At 41.6% G+C, this 17,113-nt stretch overlaps 1 protein-coding gene across 2 annotated transcripts in view; it reads left to right on the top strand.

Moving 5' to 3' along the window:
- The first annotated feature begins 1,040 nt into the window (after positions 1–1,040).
- Positions 1,041–17,113, top strand: part of LOC119375360 (AFG3-like protein 2) — a 68,351-nt gene continuing 52,278 nt past the window's right edge. For both annotated transcript variants that reach the window (XM_037645549.2, XM_037645542.2), the window contains exons 1-2: positions 1,041–1,347; positions 7,075–7,261. In XM_037645549.2, coding sequence (XP_037501477.1) covers positions 1,261–1,347; positions 7,075–7,261 — 274 coding nt within the window. In that variant the 5' untranslated portion in view covers positions 1,041–1,260. The remainder of the gene's footprint in view (positions 1,348–7,074; positions 7,262–17,113) is intronic.

The raw sequence follows: 17,113 nt of genomic DNA, 5'->3' as shown, positions 1-17,113 counted from the left end.
GCAGAGAGACAGAGAGAGATATAAAATTGAAGGAAAGGCAGGGAGGTTAGCCAGGTTGTACTCGGTTTGCTACCCTACACGGGGGAGGGGAAGGGGAGAAAAAATATATAAAGCAAGGAGGAAAGAGGGAACAAGTAATACGCGCACACACATCAGTGTTTACCGCACACACACACACAGTCACAACCGAGAAATATTTGACATCGGTTCCTCTGCGGTTGTCTAAAAGTAGGCTAGAATCCGAGATGTTAAAAAAGGCTTGTAAGGACTGGCTCCAAGGGATCCAGCAGAACTCCTCACTCTCCTCAACTCCGTCATCTCAATGCGCTCTGTAAGGAGTAGCAGAAAATGATTTTTCAGCCGGGACTTATTTTCTTACGTCTCGTCAACTGACACTGACAATGTGTGTAATGTGAGGTGACCATCCATCGCACCGGTCCGCACTGGCGGAAGATACCATAAGAAAGCCCGACAGTAAATCTGCAGTGGTGTTGCGCTGTTGAGCTCCAAGTTGTGGCTTCGATGCCGGTAGCAGAGACCCCATTTCGATGCAAACAAAATGCAAAAACGCTCGTGCACTCAAACCTGAAACTGAAACCCAATGCATTTCTGGTCAGCATAGCGGCCGTGACATCAACGCTTTCGTGATTAGTGATTACGTTCGGCCGTGTCCTCTAATAATTTTGAAAACTCTATGGCCTGCAAAAATACCAAGAAAACTGTGTGGTCTGGTGTGGTCTTGGGTACCGTCCAACGTTGTACCATTTGTAGGCGTGGTTGTACATAGAAAGTGTAATAGAAAGCTACTGCAAACCTGTAAAAGCACGGACTTCGAGATCTGTTTTTATTACTATGAAATGCTTAACGTCTGTAAATGTGGTCATTATTTAAATATTTGCAGCAACAGTTACCTAATCTAATTATTTATTTGTTTTATTATGGCACATTTTTCTAATGTATTACACTTTTTTTACTGACGGTTGACCCCGCCATCTAGCGTAGCGAATGGGAAAACAGAGGATTAGTTTCTTCTGGTGTGCGGCGTTCTGCTGCTTGTAAGAGCATGTAGCGTTTCGTAGTGAGGGGCAACTGGCGTGGTTTTCCTGATGCAATGCACTTCTGCCGATTGTAAACTTGTGCGATTGTGTTGTACGGGACTGTACCACGAGATGTTCATAAAGTGAGAGAAGAAATCGTCTAAAAGAAGCCGGAGCGTGCCGTTGCGATCGTCGACGTTACGTGAAGTCTACGCTAGTCACGATGGCGAGCAGGTATCTTCAGATGGGAAGGCGACTGGAAAGAAGTATTCTCAGATCGTGGCACGGATCAAGATTGTCTCGAAATGAGGTTAGTTGCTAAAGATTGCGCGTGGCTCTTCTTGATGTGCCGTCGTCGCTGTAGCCTTTCATTGGCGAAACGTCTGCTCACTGTGGTTGTTTTATGACCTTGTATAAAACGTTTTGCTCAATGCTTACCGGCATGTTTCCCACGCATTTAAAGGCAGGCGAAATACACAAACAATCTCTGAGTGTAAATGTTCTTTTTTTTTACATTTGGGGTAACATTTGTATGCACTAAAGCCAGTAGATTGGGGGTATCTTGTCGCATGCAATCATAATCATCCGATGTAGAAAGCTGCAAAGCACGTAGCTTCCGAAAACAAATCAATAGGAGGGCAAACATAAATGATGTTTTCATTTCTTGCCCGTACCAATACTAACAGCATGTGTGTTAACTAGAATCAGTGTGTATTTCCATTGGAATCGCAATTTTACGGGATCAGCAAGAAAGCGAAATTTACGCTGCGAGTTTCAGTTTTTGATATTGTGTGAGCGTTGCGGCGATGCGCTCTTTTGCAATCATTTATGCCATTTGCGCGGGAATTTGTTGTTGCTAGTTTTTCGCAGAAGCCGCGTGTCGTAAGCTTTTAATTTAAGAGTAACCGATAGCATACCCGATTGAAGTATGGAAAGCAGGCATTGTTGCTCCCCCGTTCCTTCGTTGTGTGTGTTGTAAATGTTTTGATGATCACTGCGCAAAAGAGGGACACCACCGTTCTTTAACGTGCACTTAAATCTAAGTACAGGGGCCTCCAGCATTTTCACCGCCATCGAAGATGCGGCCGGGATTCGATCCCGCGACTTGCGATGAACTTCTTTAACGGTGTTTGTATTATGACGGGACCAGCAAATATTACTTGAAATGGTGACGCCGAGGTACTTGCATGTGTAGACAGAAGAAATCTAGGCGACGCACAGGCCGTACTTTGGTGGAAGGGGGAAAGACCGAGCGAAAGAGTACTGACATCAGCCAGTTCTATTTTTGTGAAGGATTGAATATATGCACTGGTAGAACGTAACAGGGTATGGGAGAGCGACATCATTTGATACACGTAATGCCATTCAAAACTGTATTTCTGGCCAGCTGAGGACCTTGTAGGTTGTATCTGGCACACCAATGCAGTGACAGTAATGAAGCGCAGGAACAGTATGTCACCATACAAATTGAGTCTGCCCATTGAAGCAGACGGCATCGCATGTTTTGAAAGGAATGCAACTATGGGGATTGGTCCAAGTAATAACTTTTTTTTCTTTGCCTAAATTGAGAGAACAAGTTTGTAAGGTGGCTAAAAGCTCGACATTCTTATTGAATGACTTCAAATTTTAGCAGAAATTAGCTACTTGATCAGTTTTCTCAGCAACTGGTGCCTTTACACAGCAACTGCAGCTACGCCTCTGCATAGTTTCTAACAGTGACCTCTTACATCTGTCTTACGTCTGTCTTCACCGGGACTTTCGCAAATTATTTTCTTATGAGACTTAGCTCTTTCCTTTTACTAGCAACTTGCATGTGTATCTTGAAGGTGGTTTTCTGACTGACTGCATAATTCTGGATTTTTCTAAAGCTTAACGATGTATAGCTGGGGTGGACGGAACAGCTTTGTTGGCGATTTTACATCTTTGGTTAGCAGTGTGATGACTGACATGTGAAATGAGGGAAGGGACAGGAAAAAGCACTGTGTGTAAAATGAGAGAACAGGAAAGACTGCACCCGTTCTTCTCTCATTTCATACGTTGGTTATCGCTGTTGTTAACCACAGATGCATCTATTGCTGCTACACAAACTAAGTGTGCCAAATATTGACCCAAGCCTATTTAACTGGATTTAATTGTCCTTTTCTTCTTGGTTTTAATTTGTTGTAACTAATAATTGGAAATGTAATATAACTCCAGTTGAATCTGGCATTCCACAAGGGCCTATTCTTACGTCTCCTTTATTTTAAATATTTATAACAACTTATAAAATTTCCTTGCAGATATGTTTATCTGTTGATGACTCGTATATTAGGAAATTATTAATTACCCTAATATAACATCCCTTCAATCTGATCTAAGCAGCATCCATGATAGGTGCTTTGCTTGGGGTATAGAGCTGAACGTAAAAAAATGCAATTATATGTGCATTTCTCATTCTAAGATAGCTTGTCCTACTTATGCCTTCAGTGACTGCCCTCTTCAATTTGTAGCGGCCTAATGTTATCTTGGTGTTCATATAACTAACAATCTTGGAAAAGAGCATGTACAGGTGCGATCAAAAGTGTGCAGACCACGGGATCGCGTGGCAGAATGCATCGACGCGCCAGCCAGCGACGAGACACGACGAGACACCTGCTGCAAGGGCGCATGCGCGTCCCGTCTTATCACTTGGCTTCTCATGTCGCTCTGTTGGACGCGGTTACGGCGCTCGTACCCAAAACGACAACTGGGTGTCGCTTTCTTTGCTCCATCGAATCTGTGTCATTCTTTTACGTAGCGGCTGTGACGGGGCCGGTTCGACACCGGCTCGCGTTGTTATTGACACCGGTTGATTAGGATAAGTAAGCATAGCGGCCTTGACTTCTGTGGGCTCATGGGGAAGTCGACCTAGATTAATTGGCCACGATAAGGTTTGCCTTGTATAGGCTAATTTTGCACGGCTAGGTTAAGGATGAGCATGATAAACTTTGCCTAATTAGATTTGGCTATACTTATTTCGACTCATCTGGGCTCATCTAAGCTTAACTTCGCTTAACATGAAAACACCAAGCTGGACTGGGCTTAACTAAACCTACTTACACCTCACTTATTTAGGTCATAAGTGCTCGACTACATTTGATTAATTTCGGCTACATTAACTTTGACTTAACTAAGCTCATTTAAGTGCAACTTGGATTAGCCCGACAAAGGCAAGCTGGCCTGAGAAAATTTAATTTTGTGCGTTTGGCTTCGTCAGGTTGTGCGATGCTCGCTATGCTTACTTATCCTAATCAACCGGTGTCAATAACAACGCGAGCCGGTGTTGAACCGGCCCCGTCGCAGCCGCTACGTAAAAGAATGACACAGATTCGATGGAGCAAAGAAAGCGACACCCAGTTGTCGTTTTGGGTACGAGCGCCGTAACCGCGTCCAACAGAGCGACATGAGAAGCCAAGTGATAAGACGGGACGCGCATGCGCCCTTGCAGCAGGTATCTCGTCGTGTCTCGTCGCTGGCTGGCGCGTCGATGCATTCTGCCACGCGATCCCGTGGTCTGCACACTTTTGATCGCACCTGTACATAGTATTTGAAGTAAACCATTCTTTGGAGTACTGTAAAGGGATGTTAAAGAATCAGATGGTAAAGGATGTTGATCAATTTTAATAACCTACCCATGTCATTAGTAAGTGCCAGTGACCATGCTCATTCTATGAAGGCATCAGAATACATTCTTAAAACATGAACTAATACAGTATTGAAATTGAATTTATTTACTTGCACCATATGTGTAAAAAAATTATAATAGGACTGCAGGTAGAAGCTACAATTTGTGTAGCTGGATAAACCTGCTGCCCATTTTTAAACTACATTTTGCCAAAAGCAAGTACAGCAGGGATAATCAACTTTGTTAGGCAAGGTAATAAATTCAATATTAAAAGTAACATTGTTAAATGTTATTTTATATAAATAAATAGGTACAGTCAAAGCTCATTATAGGCACCCATCACTGACCAGAGAGTGCAACGGAGCTCTTACTTGCCGCTTCAGTATCGCTGGCATTGGCCGGCAGGGGTACCAAGAAAATGAGATATTTGCACAACACATTGACACGCTTAAGCGTCTCCCTTCTGTGCACCTTTTTAACGAAGGCCTCCTGGGTACGGCCATAATCCCCTCTGGGGTGCTTTAAATATACGTGAACCTCCCAAAAATGTACTGCCAGGCTCGATTTTGCTGCTTCTACTCGCTAGGCTGTGTGATCTGGTGCTACTGTCGCATCTCGAAAACTCCATTGCCGTGTGACTATAACGAAATAGCATGGGGACCATAAATTAGTTTGTTATATTCGATATTCGTTGTAACAGCAAAGATACGAATTGGCACTAATAAACTGGCAATCTTGCTCGCACGAAAATCCTAGATATAAAAACGAATTATTCTGTGCTTTAAACACTATATGGTAATCCTTACCTGTTTCCTTGTGACATTTCAAACTAAACAGACCAACACAGAAGGTGAAATAACAACACAACAAAGTTAGGTTGACAAAACAGACCTCCGTTCATATTTTATTTAATTAAAGAAGGCCATGACCACATTTTAAACAAAATTTTAATGTCACAGCCACATTAAAAAAGCATGTGTTTGTGAATAGTCTTTCAGTAATTAATTGCTTTTTATGATACCTTTTGAGTTTTGAGCCTCGTGCAAACCAAATATTTCTTTGTTATAGCTGATATTGCGGAAACGCTAGCGTTTTTGGTTTGGATATAAAATAATAAATGTCATTGAAAAGGAGCATGGCCAACCAAAGTTCATATTTAGTTCGCTATAACCGATAATTTGCTATATCAGTGTTTGTTATAACAAGGTTCAACAGTAAATAAATTGTCACATGATTTATTCACGTATAAATGTAAAGGAACGACGAGGGACATCAAGGGGCCAAAATCCAGGCAAGCGCAAGCTCAGGTCGCGTGGCTACCTCTAACACTGTGGCTTGCTTTCTTGGCTGCTTTGTTGTTGTCTCGTATTGTTCACTACAAAATAAATAAATATTCAAGGCATGTCACTCAACAGAAGCAGAATGCATCATGCATGAGCACATTCATATGGCAAAATATAAAATTCAGGCGTAAATTACCATTGTTAAGATGTAATAACTGTTTACAAAATGAATAGTTGATATATATGCAATGAATAACTATGAAATACTTTATTAATAGACATTGTCTGTTTGTTATTCTCATGCCTTTGTATAGTTAATTAGACTATTACCCCCGTATTCAGAAACGCTCCTCGACTTGAACTTGACTTGCCACTGCCTTGGGCAGCGCATTCGAAACGCGTTCGTGCTGCCTTGGCACAGCCTAAAGGCAGCGCGTTCGAAACGCGTTGAAGGCGGTGGCAAGTCAAGTTCAAGTGAAGGAGTGTTTCTGAATACGGGGGTTAGGCACTAGCTTAAGAGATGAGAAGTTGTCAAAGGGAAATCTCGCTGGAGCCAACGTTTCGACAAGGGGGAATCATCTTCATCAGGGCAGCAACTGCTTTCACCAGCTGCATTTTTTGTCTATAGTACCTAGCTCACCATTGCCGTCCCTCAATGGGGAGGGGAAGAATGTGCAGAGAAGGGTAACTGAACTCATAGCCCTCAACTGCTTTGTTTCTTGGCATCTGTCTGAGACACTGCTAATCTAAATTTAAATATTCTTGCTGTAAAAGGCTCCCTTAATAGCCTTCACAGCTCACTTCACTTTGTGAAGTCTTCCTGTACACAGAATGTAGGTGGTGGTGGCACTGTGCTGCATAAAAAGTTTACTCAGTAGCATTCCAATGCCTCTTTAAGGGATTTCCTTGTGAAATTGTTTTCAGTTCAGACACCAGAGATTTTGAATAACTTTAGCATGTTGCTATTAAAGCAAAGTGCATGAAAAAAAAAATGCTTTTTGAAGCTGCTATATTGAATAGTGCTTTTTGGATATTTAGCGTGTCTGCCTAATTCAGGAAGCAGCTGCTCCGTCTCATAATTTTCCTTAAAATATATGGCATTCATTTTCAGATCTGCACAAGGATTTTGACTTTAAATGGAGCTCCACCTACATTGCCACCACTGCACTTCTTACTGGAGCAGTGGCAGCTGCTTTGTGAAAGACCACCAAAAGGCTTTGAGAAGTACTTTCCTGGGCCCAAGAAAACCCAGCAGAAGGAAGCCGGTGAGCAGGCAGGAGACAAGCCATCTGGAAAAGGCAAGAAACAGTGCATGAGGGATGAAACAAAGCAAAAATGTTAAAACTATTAGTACCAAAAGCAAACCGTTGACTCATCCATGCACAATAATAATGGAAAAAATATGTTTGATCATTGTCTTTTCATATCCATGTCTTGGTTGTTTAACAGAAGTTCTGCTAACTCCACTTGCTTGGGTCAGCAATGAGATAAATGAATTACATTAATGAATTTGCATGAATCAGTCATGTTGGATCTTCTTGAAATTCCTTGTTTAAGCTACTCCAACTTTCATACTAGGACATATTCTTTGAAGCGGCATCCACACTGCCTTTGACATTTCCATCGTGTGGATAGAGTAAAGCTTACTTTACCAATTCCTGCCTTTTGGAATTGCTGGCCCTAAAGGGACCTTTAGTGTATCCTTACAAAAATGGATTTAGACAGTCTATAGAATGTCTAAAAATGGGTTTAGACAGTCTATAGACTGTCTAAACCCATTTAGATGTAGATACATAGACAGTGTATAGACTGTCTATATCTATTTTTGTAGGGGCTGGTCGATGAAACATTACTTCAGGCAGGAACACTTTTTAAAGACTGTAAAATGCTGTAGGAAATGAAGATGATGACATTTTGTGCAACTTTTTGCACACTATAAAAAGTTCTTGCTATCTCAAGTAAAGGGGCCCACCTTCTTAAACACAAACACATGCAAGTGCACACTGATGCACTCAAGAAAAACAGAAAACACAGATAACTCTGTGTGAATAAAACCAAGTGCATGTTATTATTAGGGCTGTGTCTAGTCCCTGACGTGGAATTATTTAATAAATGGAATTATGTAACTTAATATGTTATTCTAACTGTGAAAATGCCAATTAGATGGATGCACCAAAATTAGGTGTTTCAATCAAGGCATGGATTGTATGTTGACCATTTCTGTTAAATAGAGAAAGCTGCCAGCAAAATAGAAAAACCACATCACTGTTTACATGTGCTCAGAAAATAGCTACACCATTAAACAATCTCAGTGGGAAAGCAAGCTTGGGTTTGCCATTCAGGACAGTGCGCTTCTTTGGTCTTGATACTCTATAAAAATGGGAGGTGTTTGCATGTCATGGAAATGTCGTGTGCACTCTTCTCACCGCCGCTTGGTCCGGTAACTGATGGACGAGTTGCCTTCCCCCCTGAAACTGTTTGATGGTGGTGCTATTCTATGCACATGGGTGCATGGTACATTTTATTTTCACAGGCTTTTGTTTTGGTTGATGGATCTACCCTTGTTCCTTGGCAAGGGTTGGTCCAGCACTTGAAACTGTTGAGCATTTAAGTGAAGATTACTGTGCAATCCTGAAGCTCATATTCATTATATACATAGTGTCTGATAAGTGGCAGTATTCTTAACTAAATAAATAAGTAAATAAATAAAGTATTTGCTATAATGAAGTAGTGTCTGAAATTGTGGTGCTGGTCACAAGGTTGCGGTATTCTGGTTCCGGTGGCAATATTCTGATAGCATCTGAATGCGAAATTGCTCATATGGTTAAGCTTAAATGCATCTTGAAGAGCACTATATGATCAGAACTAATCCACAGCTCTCAGCTATTAGAAGAGGGGTCACATACAAACAAAGTAAACAGGACAAGCACTTGTTTTTTATGTGTCTTTAAGAGCCCCCTCACCAGCCCCCATTGCAAATTTCGGTTATACACTGAAAGTTGCAAGATGCTATTTAGGGAGTGTTTTGGTGAAATACTTTTTCAGATCTATTCATTATTGCAGGAGTTAGGCAAAAAATTGAACTGTCCTGTCATCATGACACCAGGAGGCGAAATTCATTTTCATAACAAACACTGTGTCTCTTTACCTCAACTAGCGTCTGCATGTCATTCCTTGCCCTTGCCCATGTATCGGAGCTGAGTGACAATGTCACATTCACATGACAAGCCCTACCTCCCGCCCATTTTTTTTTCTATTTAGCTTTGTGGTGCGTTTCCAGTGGTGGAATCGTGAGTTCCACATGAAATCATTTGTGCCATGGCAGGTGATGTTGCAAACAGTGCGTGTTGCATGTGTGTTGTGAGCATTTTCGCGCCGCACAGCCACTTCATGCTTTGCAGGCATGATTGCCGTGGCGTGATGTACAAACAGTGCTCCAAGAAGAACTGACATTTGGGCAAGTTGGATTCTGTTAAACATGTTGAGTGGATTCAGCACAATACAGTGAGGACAGAGGTAAAAAAGGGACAGGAACAGCACTGGTGTTTGTGTCCTTTTTTTTTACCTCTGTCCTCGTTGTATTGCGCTGAATCCACTCAACATGTTAAACAGTGCTCACTCTGTTGAAATGCCCAGTTTGGTGAAGAGTCGTTTAATGCTGCATGAGAGGCTTTAAACACTTTGTGGCACCTTTCTGAGGACAACAATATTATGCACCATTAAGGGGTGGACACTTAGCACAATGTATACAATCCAAACTGATAAGACACTGCAGGGGACCATAAAAAAAACACTAAGTGAGTTTATGCTAATAGAGCATTCTTTGAAACTTTATTTTTGCTAATTTTGTAGTAATAAACTGATCATTACAAAGTAAAATTAATATTAGAGTTTTGTTTCTTGAGTGCTACACTGTTATCTCCAACGTTGGTTTGTCAGTCGGGTTTTTTTACAGTGTTTAGTGCAGAATATGTAGATACAAACATGAAGAATTCAAAACACATACAAGCGCTCCTTTCAACAATCACTGATTTGAAGCTGGACCAGGGGTTTATATATCTGAGAAAAAAAAAATCAAGCATGCACAAACTACAAGCCAGTGAGGAATGACAGGTCTTTCCACGATAGGGATAATGAAGGTGTACTAAGGCCTTCTTTGCGAAGCTTATCAATAGTTGCAGATTCATTAATTAGTCTCGTCATCTGCACGCCTGTTCCCTTCAATGAATTCACTAAATAGAGGCAAGCAGTAGTGTGCACCAGTGAATGGCTAACCTGCCTTCATGTCCTTTGTTGACATTGCTTCTCTGTTCTGTAAGCCTGTTTGATGTTGAGACATTGACTTGCTTGCCCCTGTAGTGTTTACTACTTGAAAGTGGTATGTGGTAAATGACACTGGCTTTGCAGGATACATATCTCGTCCTATATTGCCTTCTGTCAGTGGCTGGGTTGTTGATTCTGCATAGCTTTCCGAACACATTCGAGGCCAGTAGAACCAGCTTAATATTCGCTCGTGCACCCACCTTTTTTATTTTGTGGGAAATTTTGTGCAGGTATGGCATAAAGGCGATTCTTCTCAGGGCTTCAGAAGCAGCAATGGAGCAGGCCTACCTCTGGAAGGTGGTTTCCTGAGTAAGGCTTCTGCGACTGATACCTGAATGTGATAAGGGTATCCTGCTTGCATCAGGCAAACATTTTGGTATTCGAAACTAACCATCATATGATGGGAGCAGGATTAACTCGGAGCATTATCGAGGCTGCAAAAATATATCGTATTACCAACAAAGCTGGAACTTATAAATTGTCGATGGGATGTCTCAGATTTCAAAACATTCTTGTTTTTCATATTTAGTCTGTTGCCACTCTTTAAAAGTTCTTGAAGCTTGCAAAGTTCTGTATTTGTCATTTAAGAATACATTCTAGATCATTTATTATGATAAATATATTAGCTAGACCTCAGTGGATATTTTTCTTTTTAGTGTCCATGTAATGGCGCTGCACCTGTTCACTAGGCAGAATGAAGTATAAAGTCGTGGGACAGTCAGCTTTATGCAGGTCCTACATTTATGGGCATGGATATGGCACTCTGATTTGTCTCATTTATGTGTGCTTGGCTTGGTTTAAGCACTACTACATCTTGGAGTTCAAAGAGTGGGCCTGTAAAATTTAGTGTCCCAGAACATACTTATATTGGCTTTGATGGCTATAAATGAACGGTTCAATCACCTGCAGGAGGTGTGCGCAGGAAGTGTTATTGTTGAGAAAGCACTGGCACCCAGTGGTTCAAAGCAAGGTGTGGGGGTGAATGGCTAATTTGGTAATTGACCATGCCATCAAAGGTATTGGAGAAACAGAATAAACGGGATGCTCTCATGTAACATCAAGTTTAACTTTTTTTGTCCATGTAATAGAGTATTCTCAGTATCTTTGATCTTTTAAAGAATGACTATTCTGAAATCCGACAATCTTAAAGTGGAATATGAACATTGAACGAGTTCCACAAAGCCTTGGGACGTTAAACCCCACATATTATTATTATGAGTTCGACAAAGCACTGATCAGGCAGCTTGTTTCCATTGTTCTATAAATCTTGTTCACTGTGTTGTTCCTCCCTTCCACTTTTTACCATTTCGTTGTGTTGGAACTCTGGCTGCTTTAGGCTAGGAAATTCATGGGACTAAGTTCTATTTAGCACTCTGTGCCCTACTGTGTTAGGCAAGAAGGGCACAGACGCCATTTCATTGTGTCTCTATTGGCGTTTTCGACTTCTAATTTTAGAGTGCTTGGCTGAGCCACAAAGTTGTGCAAGAGAGAATTCAATTTTGAAACAGCGCAAAAGACGAAAGACACAGAAGAATACTTAACAACACGAGCACTGACTGACAACTGAGTGCTTTATTCAAAGAAAACAGAAAAAGAAAGAGAAGAAACAGAACATGCATGCACAACCTGTGCACATGACAAAAAGACTACAGGCTTGCAGCATCGTTAGGTATTATCCAAGTAAGTCAACTCGCATTCGAGTAACGCAATGGACAGTATGCTAACACACATATTGCCATTTTTGCAGATAGCGAATGCTTCAGCTATCTCCCTTTTGCGAGAATCATTGTGCTTTCCAAAAATGGTGGTCGTGCGGCAGAACTCCGGCAGAAGCGCTGTTTTCAGGACGAAGTCCCGAAGTTGTTTCAAGGACTTCCACACTGCCAAATACGATGTCGGTTCAGATTTTGTGTATTCTTATGAGTAGCAGGAATAAAGAAGCTATTTTTCTCATTTCACGACCACTGAGCCCTGATGACCTAATTTGATGCCATGCCTGCAAATTCATAAATGCTTACACCACAGGCTCAATTTTTTGTGTGTAGTCTTGTGAGGTTCTAATTATCAGAAAAACACACACAAAGAAGTTTTCCGACAAAAATAAAAATTCCAGGGCTTAGAGGATTAAAGAGCTATGGTGCTCACGCAGGCGAATGTTGAGGCAGCGCCCCATATGCCCCACATCAACCTTACCGCATGACAACGCTGTAATTTGAAAATGAACCCAAACCAACTAGCCCAACTCTCCCTATTGCTGCAAAGAATTCAAGTTGTGTTGTGAACATAAGTGGACTTGTAAAACTGAAAATCCTGCTTCATTATTCATATATGATGCTTATGTAGTCATGTAATAAAGTTTAGTTACTGCCTTACACAGCCAATGTAGCATTAACAGGCTGCATTGAAATGACCAGTTAAAGGTACCATATGATGAATTAGGAGCTCTCCATTTGCTTTTTGTTCAAATGGAAATGGCTTACAAGTTCTGATACCGTTAAGCGTGTATACATGAATGGTGTCAGTTTAAGTTTAAACTGGTTTTATTTCCATAAAGGTGTACCACATCATGATAGGTAAGCTTCTAAGTCTGTGTGCCCGAAAAGTAACTGTGCATTGAAAATGGTAGACGTACACGATCGTTGGCACTCAGTGAATGAAGTCAACCATGAGCAGACTACCGAGCTAGTTCTTGCGCTCTCATATTGCATGCGAAACTGTGATATCGTTTGCAATTCTTTAGTTGCCACAACTCCACCTCTTGGTTCTACAATCAATTAGTTCCTTTCAAAATGATGTGCAGCAGAGTCGGTACATTTATCCAGCTTCTTCTTGTGCTGTTCTAAGTAACTGTGGATCTCCTCAAGCTTAATGCCATTGAGTGGCCCCCTGTGGAGTCTTACAAAGCAAAACAAAACTGTTCTCTTCACCTTATGCACAGTGATAAATCTCGCTTCCTTTATTGATTTTTCTTCTTTTAACTAACTAAAAAATGAAGTCAGATTGCAGGAAGCACAATCTGATGAATTAAGTGTGCGGACAGCGTTTGCCCATCCCTCAGAGGCTAAATATAACCACATCATAACCCATGCAGTGTGAGCGGCAGCACTGTCGTGGTAGAGAAACCAATCACTGTCATTCGACACTTTCGCATGTTTTCCTCACATATTCATTATTAATTGCTTTAGCACCTCCAAGTAATATTGCTCATTATTAGCCTGTACTGGAGGAAAAAATTTCCGGCTGTGCAATTTGACAACTTCCAAAGAATGGACAAAGAAAAAAAAAAGATGATGATTGTTATTGTAGAAGTGCACGTGTTGCATTTTTTTAAGTCTTCGTGTAGAAGGCACCTTTAATTGCCTATAAACATTTTTGGGGGTCATGCCCATAGCACCAACTTTCGTCACTCATGATGATCATCAAAAGATGACCTGGTCACTTTCAATGCAATTTTTCAAATCTTAGCACACATCAAACAAGTATTCTTTGTTTTACTTTCTTTATCTTCTTTGAGCAGCTGGATCAAAAACTGTCACAATGTATATAATGCCTAATTTTGCACTTTAAGTACTCTCACAAGTGCTAGCCCATGCTGGCAAGCTCCGAGATCTTTTCAATGGACCTTTTTTCCAAGGTTACGTGACCCCTTAGCAACGGCCTGCAGAAGAACCCAGATGAAAGCGCGCCGACTTCGCTGCCATCTGCTACTGCCACGTATTTGAACGGCTGTCGTGGCAGACGCTAGCATGTTGAAGTGTTGTCTTGCTGCTTTAGGTCAGCAATTAATATGCAAACTTCCTGTTTTTTGGAATGCTTGTGAACGTTCAGTCATCATTCTTAGAGGCTCGAAACGTTAAGTATGTCAGCAGTTTTTTACTTCGTTTGCTACAGAAAGCACTTGGCAGGAATGGGCATTTATCTGCTTAAGATAAATTTTGTGCTCACTGCAGCTCCGTTTGTGCTCATATATTGCAGAAAGTTCCCATATCATAGCCATGCCTTTTAGATTTAGCACTTGGTGTTATTAATTGACTGATTTCTCAAGAAAGAACAGGGAATGCGTCTGCATTGGTGCCTCGCAAACACCCCCAACCTGTTCCTGGATGTGAATCTCAGAGGCTTTACTTTGCCTCGTGTAAATGCACAGACGTACGAAAAAAATGTCGAAAGTCGCATCAAATCTGCACATTGGGGTTCAAATCATTCAATATAACACTTATAGTTAATTGTTTCACTTGTAAAGAAAAAGGCTGCTCAATTACCTTTGTCTGGAATTGTCATGCAGAGTTTGAGGGCTATGCCTATTTTGGCATTTGCAATGGCTGTAAGGCATAGCTTTCGAGGTAGCAGTTTAGCCAGCCACCTTTTTACTGCATCTGCTGCCTGCTGAAGGCTGTAAAATCCCGTAAAATGCTTGCCAAAAGTTCAACAGTACACACACTAGCATGCCCCACCACCGAAGATAGGCAAAAAGTGTCGAAAAAATGCGATTACACACGACACCTTCACATTCCTATGGATGTTTGCTGGCCAACGTACCCTCTCGCCAAACTTCGCCTCCTGGGGAAAGTGTGGTGCTGCATGTTTGGAAAAAGGTCCATTGTGTTGTGATGACACTCGTTGGTTTTCTGTCTAACCTTTCTGAAGTTCATCATAAGGGAAAGTTACGCTCTTAGGCCACACCTGGCCCTTGCACCACTAAACATCTTGTATTATCACCAGAAGCGAAAGTAGTCTTTAACACTCACTTTTCCTCTTCGACATACCACTAAAAAACTTGTGCACACCAAAGTGCTTGGGCAGTAAACATTGTTGGGAGCATTTTAAGTGCTCTTTTGGCTGTCATTTCAAGTGGAAATTAGTCTTGAGGAGATTTGCTTTTGTTGCAAACGTGCATCACACTTTTGTGTAAAATAACAGAGATCTGAGCTGGTTGGTAAGTATTCATGTTAAAGAGACAGGGAGTGCAAACACGGACACAAGAGAGAAGTCAAGACACCACAAGACACCACTCTTTTGTGTCCGTGTTTGTACGCCTTTGTCTCTTTAACATGAACTTTTTTGTGAGAGTAGTGCTACAACAGTTGGGAAGACTGTCACCACAAACCTATAAGACATTTTATGGTGACGTTGGCTTGACTATGGCTTGTGAAGTGTACACCTACACCCTCCTAATGGAAGAAGACCACAATATAAATTTTTTTTTCTCAGGGGTTGGTTGGTGTTCTCAGATATTAACCTTTTGTTTTGGGGGTCGTGAGTGTTTACACACTTAGTGGTCCTCCAGTTGGGAGCTATTTTTTGTTATGGTCACACTGCAGAAAAGGACCCATGTTAACATACACAGAGTAAGGTGCGAGGAAAACCAGCGAAACTCAAAAAACAAGGACGAGAGAAGAAGGCACATTCAAGCACACACCATGTGCCTTCTTCAATGTGCCTTCTTCCCTCGTCCTTGTTTTTGAGTTTCGCTGGTTTTCCTCGCACTTAAACATGAACCATCCAGCCTAGGTTTTCACGCTTCTGAACACAGAGTAAGGGATTTACTTTATTCAGGCTCTTGTACAGTGTGAAGTTTTCAGCCAAAACAGTGCTTTGGGTGATCACCAAATGAATAATTTTTTTAGGTCCTTGTTGTTGCTTTCTTCAGGTAATCCAAAGGCAAAACATATTCCTCTTAAGCACTGAGATCATCTTTAGCTTCTTAAAAGGGTCGTGAACCACCGCTTAGGCTTGGTGAGAAAACACATCCTGCGGATAGCAGACAATGTTATGAACAAAAGGCTCAGCCAAACCTTTCCATCGTGCACGGCAAAGAGAGTTTACAAGCGAAGCGGGAAGTTGTCATTTTCTCAGGCATCTTCTTTTCATACGGAGGCCTGTGCTTACTCTCTTTGGAGCTGCTGGCTCCTGCTGTTTGACATCGAACAACAGATAGCACGCTATTGGCCTATAGCCGACATAAATCAAGAGTGACATTTGAATCAGATGCACTTCTTGCCCTCGGGGTGCCGCCACGTGCCAGCCCCACGCTCCATAGTCTGCTGACATTACACAGTCAGCCACAGTTTTGCACAGGAATCACAATGGGAGAGAGAGATTGCATTTCATCACACTCTCTCAAGGTCATGATGCACGCTGACGTAACTTCTTTCCCTCGTACCATCCCTCCCTGTGTAGCTTCCAGCGTGCTTGTCGAAATGAGAGACAAAAGAAAGCGCTTAGAGTGCTCGAAAAATCCCTATAACCTCGCTCATTCTTGATAGAGTTGAGAAATTTTTGCAGCAATTTATTCATGAGGCTATAAACTCTGATACCGAGGTCATTCGTTGATTACTTGGAAATGTGGTTCTGGACCCCTTTAAAACTCATACATGTTCTTTCTGTAATATGCACACGGGGAAAATATTGCCATTCTATTGGCGCTTTGTGCCATGAAAAGAGTGTACAAATCCCTTCCGAGTGTGCTGCTAAAGAAGTGCTGCCCTGATATGCAGACACTGCAGAAGATGCTGCAAAAATCACAGATTGACAGCTGATTGAACCAACATCGTCACGTGTCTGAAAGTGTCCATCATGTGACCACAGAGGGTTAAGGTGTGAATTGCACACTATTATGCATGCTACTAGGGTGCATCTATAAGCTGGGTATATTGATAAAAATGAAGTTATTGGAATAAGCACTTGAAGCAGAGAAGAGAGTAAAGTTTCAAAAAGGCAGAAGGTTGGAGCTCGCTCGGTGGTATTGGAAGATTTCTGCAGTTGCAATATAAGAACACCCCTGTGTTCCTCATTTTTGTACTTTTCTGTCCATGAAAACTAAGCCT

The sequence above is a fragment of the Rhipicephalus sanguineus genome, chromosome 1, assembly GCF_013339695.2.
Source record: "Rhipicephalus sanguineus isolate Rsan-2018 chromosome 1, BIME_Rsan_1.4, whole genome shotgun sequence".
Taxonomy (NCBI): Eukaryota; Metazoa; Arthropoda; class Arachnida; order Ixodida; family Ixodidae; genus Rhipicephalus; species Rhipicephalus sanguineus.
This window is presented reverse-complemented; position numbering and strand designations above follow the sequence as displayed.